This window comes from Dinoponera quadriceps, unplaced genomic scaffold, assembly GCF_001313825.1.
Source record: "Dinoponera quadriceps isolate SergipeBrazil2010 unplaced genomic scaffold, ASM131382v1 scaffold3676, whole genome shotgun sequence".
Lineage (NCBI taxonomy): Eukaryota > Metazoa > Arthropoda > Insecta > Hymenoptera > Formicidae > Dinoponera > Dinoponera quadriceps.
This window is the reverse complement of record NW_014559267.1, coordinates 929,967-936,256: the sequence shown is the minus strand read 5'-3', so window position 1 is coordinate 936,256 and position 6,290 is coordinate 929,967. Positions and strand designations below refer to the sequence as shown.

General features: G+C 41.5%; 1 protein-coding gene across 6 annotated transcripts in view; it reads right to left on the bottom strand.

Annotated features, from left to right (window-relative positions):
• Positions 1-6,290, bottom strand: part of LOC106750271 (Down syndrome cell adhesion molecule-like protein Dscam2) — a 107,387-nt gene that overhangs the window by 25,451 nt on the left and 75,646 nt on the right. For all 6 annotated transcript variants that reach the window (XM_014630479.1, XM_014630481.1, XM_014630478.1 and 3 more), the window contains 2 exons: positions 2,472-2,651; positions 1,434-1,581 (listed from right to left, as the gene is read on the bottom strand). In XM_014630479.1, the coding sequence (XP_014485965.1) occupies positions 1,434-1,581; positions 2,472-2,651 (328 nt within the window). The remainder of the gene's footprint in view (positions 1-1,433; positions 1,582-2,471; positions 2,652-6,290) is intronic.

The following is a 6,290-nucleotide window of genomic DNA, read 5'->3' as shown; positions in this document are numbered from 1 at the left end:
CCCCCCCCTCCCCCGAAATACAAAAGCAGAGCTTCGCGTTAAAGAGGTTGTAAGGTGCAGATGAAGGATGAGAGTACGGTGAATCTCGCACCGACGCGTGTACGTCGAGGTATTCGTCTAATTGTTTGTGCAATTGGAAAAAGATCGACCGTTCGAGAAGTGAGATGTTTATAACTAAAGTTGACGCTTCTTCTCTTCGAGAGACACATGCTCTTTGAGATTAACGTGCTATTTTTAATTTCTATTTATGATACCTTCTGAATTATATAAGATAGGATTTTAATGGAAAACTCTATTGTGATATTGAAGACTAATATGCAGGCATCGTACATAAGTTTCGGAATTATTGGCCACTTTGTTTTGAAAATAGCGGTAGGAAGTTCGTAAGTTATAGTATCAGGTTTCCAATCAGACTCATAACAGTAGTACTTGAAATATACAGTTGGTGTCCCAGATTTTTCCATACAAACCTTGATATATGTTTTATGAACTGAAATAAAAAAAAAATGTTACGTAAACACAGATCCCAAAACGCTAAAGGCTTTGTTCGGAAAAGCCTGGATCACCCTGTATTTACATACGCACATATTTAAACACTTATGTACATTTTTCTAGTATCTGTACGTTTCTATTAGATCAACTAATGGATAAATGTAGCGTCAATAAGAAAAATAAAAAATAATATTTGTGTATTCGTAATATTATGTATATCGCTGCATGTATGTTTACTTCAAATTTCGTGTTACTCAGACAGTGAAATAAATGTAGAGAAACGTAATTTGGCTTGATAAATATTACGTTTCTGAGTGGGCCCGTTGACGCATCACCAAAAATACCGCACTGAGGTTATATGTATATACAATCTCCTTAAATGTGTAGTCACACATGAACGTCGGGACAAACGAGTCTACGATGCAGCAGGTAAATGTGACTAGGAATATATTTAATCGAATATTAAAGAGAAAATGATCGAGTAAAGTGGATCGAGTGGAGGTAGACGTTTGATATATAATAGATATCTCTTCGATAAACAAGCTAGAAATTCCCATCCACTGCAAAATAATTCGAGCGCTGAGCCAAGCGAGTATTCTTAACGCGAACTAAGTCTGCTACGTCTGCAATTTGTAAAAACTTTCGAAGTCTATAAGTGTCGGAATAAGCGAGTGAAGCGCACCGGAGATCATTAATAACAGCCGCTTTAAACACGAAGTCGCGAATCCGAAGTGGACCGGGTTAATAATTCGTAAAATCGTTCAATGCGATTTTGTACTTAAGGCGAATTTTGCCCGGCTCGATTCGTTTTCGTTACGAATTCCTTTGCGCGAAAATAACCGGCGGCGCCCTAAACGGCGCTCGTACACGCTCCGAGTGTGCTTGTCGTTCGGGCCTGTGGGCCTTCGCGCGAGACGCGCATAATTAATTTCGATACGAACCTAACGTCGTAATTAGGATCGATCTTGCTGTCACGGGCACGCCAGCTAAGATCAAGCGGCGCGTCTCCCTCGGCCTCGCAGCGCAATATTGCGCTCTCCCCTCTTCGCACTGATTCCTGTCTTGTCCGTACTGTCACCTGGGGGCCTGCTGTAGTGAGAATTTTTCATCAAAATGTTGCCCGCGACAATCTTACCATGCGCCACGGACGCGAAATAAGAAAACGAAACGAATTCTCTCCCCGACTCGCCCCGACGGAGATCCTTCCTGACGACGACGACGACAACGACGACGGTGAACGAAAGAACGATTTAACTTTCTTAACGCGAAATCCGTCCGCCCTCCCCGCGCGACCAATCTGCGCGGATTACGCGCTTTGTTGAACGCGCGTTTATTTTTTCAGCCGAAAAAAGAGAATTATCGGAGGACGATGATATCTGAAATATCACGCACATACGCATGTATGTATGTACGTATATATATAGATACGCGCTACTAACATGTCACAGAGAGAGGGAGGGAGAGAGGCTTTCATCCAGTGACGCGGAGCAATTATCCAGTGACGAATATTGTAGTAATGCTATTGAATTTCTGGCGGACATACCGTGCAAATTCAAATTAACAAATTTATTAAATTCATGACTGTCGCATTACATTTCACCGCCTGTATCCATATACCGTGCAATACCAATAATAAATTCCTACAGCTCGCTCTCTCTCTCTCTCTTTCTCTCTCTCGCTCTCTCTCTTTCTCTTTCTATCTCTCTCTCTCTCTCTCTCTCTCCCTCGCTCTCGCCTTCCAGTAAATGCGTCAAAGATAATGAATGCCCCATCGTCTACGAGGAACGTGCCGCGCTACGAAACATTTTTTTCTCGCCGCGACGTCTTCGTTTTTCGCGCCGCGCTACGTCAGAGCTACCTTCGATCAGCGAGGATAAATTCCGATCCGTCGCAAGCCGCGAATCCGGGGGAGGATACCCGGCAGGATACCGGCTCGGAGCCGGGCGCCGGTATAACTCGAGGTTACGTGAATATTTTACCATGAACCGTTAGCCGAATGAGCTTGCTGAGGCCGGGCCCGATGCCGTTGCTCGCCTGGCATAGATAGAATCCGGCATGATCTCGCGATACCCGCGGGATCACCAAGGATCCGTTTCTGGCCATCCCGGCGCCCTCCGTGCCGCCGTAACCGAGCTCCCTATAGTCACCCGGAGTTTCACCTAAATGCACGAAGATACATCTTTATGTCTTCGTATAATGGGCACGTCTGAGAAAATTATTGTCTACGTTTTACGAGCCCTGCGAGGATCCACGTTCGAGCTCGCCGCTCGAGGAGGCTAAAAATTCAAATTCGGCACACGACGCTTCCACGTGTGCGCCCCGTACGTGTGCGTTGCTCGCCCGAAATAAGGTTTTCCATAATCGAGACGCCGAGGTACAAATAGACCTCGAGTCTTGCGGGCTGATTAAAGGTGCAGACGGTTCACCTTGCCGAAAGTAAATATAAAATAAAACCTTAGTTCCCAGCTAAATTCGGGTAAACTTTCTCTCGACTATACCTAAAAAAATTCGGAAAACACACGAATTATCACATTTTTCCGCGATTTTTTCGATTTCTTCCCGCAAAAAAGAAGGTAGAAGAAACCCCGTTTTTTTTTCATTTTTCCATATTTCTTCGGTTTCTTTCCACGGAAGAATAAAAGAGAAACAATTGGGTTTTTTTTTAACCATGCCTTAATGCAAATATCGAGGTACCTAGTTTGGAAACTTTAACGGCTACGAGAAGCATGGAAAAATACCGTCCTATTTGGCAAAATGCGCGAACGCCTATCACCAGGCGTCCTGTACACAAACTTAAATTGCCCCAGGCGGCGCGCAAGAAAATTTCGTAAATGCGAAAGAATGTCTGAATACGCGGCTGTACAGGCGATTCCGTGATGTAACGCGCGGAAAGCTAAATACGAGTACACGGAGCGCATATTTGCGAACGCCTTTTCCCGCGTAGACTTTATTCGCTTATTCTATCTTTTCATAAATAAACGGCGGAAAGGATGGAAAATGTACCAAAGTATATAGCATCCATATACCTGCAAACGGTAAAGATTTACTTCGCTATAACTCCACCCGCTCCTCCTCCTCCTCTTCCTCAGCCTCCTACGAGGCAAGGTAAACCGAACACTTTGAAAGCGTTGCTTTTGAGTAATCAGTCTTTTCCAGCAACTCCCGCGAGAAATTATATTTTGTCAAAACTTATGGTAGCTGCGATGCTTAAGAACATTCCCGGCCGAGCGCGAGAATTGCATTTATTCAATCCAACGGCGAGTAAAAACGTTACGCAAAGTTTAATACAGACACGTTACAATTTCGTTCTATACTTATTCGCCTGTAATATAAGTGATAGTAGGACGTCTTCCTTCGGCGTAACGTGTCTTCCTTTTTTTCACGTTCGACGTTGCTATCTGCATGGCGCGCATCGCTCGACAGCGGATCGATGGTTCCTCCCCGACATCCTTCCCGATACAGTGAAAGATGAAAAACATAAATATCCACGCGAAATCCGCTTTTTTCGCGGTGACTTCGGGGGATGTATTTGAACAGCGAGGGGAGAAGTTCAAGGATTAACATTCGAGCGGTAAAACAACTTTCGACAGGATATTGAAGAATAATGCGTGAAAATACTCTTGAGCGGTGATAGACTTCTACCGGAAAAATATATTTTTGAATCGATTTCGAATCGGAATAACTAGAATCAATTTATTTAAAAAATCGAACTGAAAAAATCGATTTCTTAAAACTTCTTAAAAATCGAATAAAAAAAATAAAGGTACTCATTTGCATGCAAAAAATAAAATACTCATTTGTACACAAATGAGTATTTAAACATGTTTCCCCTCATTTTATAAGTATAATATAATATAAAGTTAATTGGCCGTACTTACCCAAGTAACACAGTCCGGCTATATTCGCTGCGACAGCAAAAATGTGGCTAGTATAACATCCTGCCAACCTTAATTACAGCTATTTAGCTGCAAATGTTATTTTGCTTACTTTAAGCTGCAAAAGCGTTATGACAGGACTTTAAGCTGCAAAAGCGTTATGACAGCTAGTAAAAAAGTCAAAATGCAGCCACAGCTATTTTAGCTCTATCAATTTCAGCTCTATTAATATTTAAGGATCTGTATGTAGTCCTATAATTAGTGTATTTGTAAATTTGTATCCACACTAGTATACTTATACGTATACTTATACGTACTAGTATACTTATACGTGTGTTATACATTATTTGCAATGATTAATCAATCTCTAAATTTGATTTAAGTTTATTGATGCGAAGGCCCGGAGTTCAATTCTAGTTGAATCAAACATTTTTTTATTCTCTCTTCAATATTTTTACGTAATTTTACAATTAAATTTTAACTTTCATTGAATATTAATTTACATGTGAAAAACTCCATTTATTCGGTTGTTTATTTTTATTCCGACTGCCACTGTTGTAATGGCTATAACAACACTTATTTACAGCAAAATAGTTGTGCAGCCAAACGGCCACGACATCGTTTTCAAAGCCTAAAAATGTTGTCCCACTTCTGCTGCTACAACTTCGTCAAGATGTCACAATGACGTTGTGGTAGTAACTGTGCTAGACAAAAATACGATTTAAGCTGCGACAACGTTATCGCAGCCGTTTTAAAGCTTCATGTGCTACTTGGGTATATATAACAATAATTCAACTCACACGAAGTATATTTTAAGAGGAATAAAGATGAGGATTTGAAATATGATTTAGAAATAAAGATAGCACGGTGGCTTTTCATTATAACATTCAGGAGGCCAAGTACAGTTTTCTCAACTTTCTTTTTACTCTCGACTGCTGCCAAACGAAGGTTGACAAAAACGGAGAGAATACGCGTTTTATTAGTGCATATTTCGTCACGTATGTTTGCAATAATCATAATGTGATTTGAAGTTAACTTTCTCACATAACTCTCTCGTATATTCGACTAGGTTTTGAGCACGAAATAATCACTCAAATCAAATAATCAAGGTGTTCGCGCGTTCTATATGCAGAAATCATGAATGAAATATCAGCCTTGAGACAGTAATTAACATTTTAATTGGCTGAAATTCTATTACCCTGGTAATAACTTATGCTTATACCAAATTCATCATCACTTACATAGTCTTCTGAAATACACATCTAAAACGATAATCTGTTTCTATCAGATGTCGAATTCTTCATTAAGCGAAACATCTTCATCAATCATATTGATGAATAAGCATATCAAAGGACCGAAAATCGATTCGCTATTGGAAGAATCGACTCGTGCAAAAGTCGAACAGAAAAGGATCGGTTTTCAGAGGGAAGATATCGATTTTCTAAAAATCGAGATCACCTATCACTACTCTCGAGCATTTTTCCAACGCAGCTTCTCAATATGCATTCTCACGTGAGGGACGCGAGATTTGTCGTAAATAGTCCGCGAAGACATTCGCGTCGTCGACAACCGGAAACGAAAGCGTCAAACCGCCGATATAATAACGCACGACGTTCGTATAATACGATTGCGCCGACCAACTCGCGCACGAGAGCGTTCTGCAGATATGAGCGCAATTGTCTGTTTGCTGCAGTTAATTAAAATCAACGAAAGTATTCCGGAACATGATAACAATCTCATCACTTTGATGTAACTGCATCGCGCCGAGACATACGAGGAGCTTTTTTGTGTTGTAATCCGACGCAGCCGCGGGCGGGGAATGATTGGCTGGGAAAATAAAATCGGGATAAACGGCGAAAAATGTAGTTCGCGGTAAAGCGAAGTCGGAATTGCAAGGGGCGGCGGGCGAGGGGGAGGAGGGGG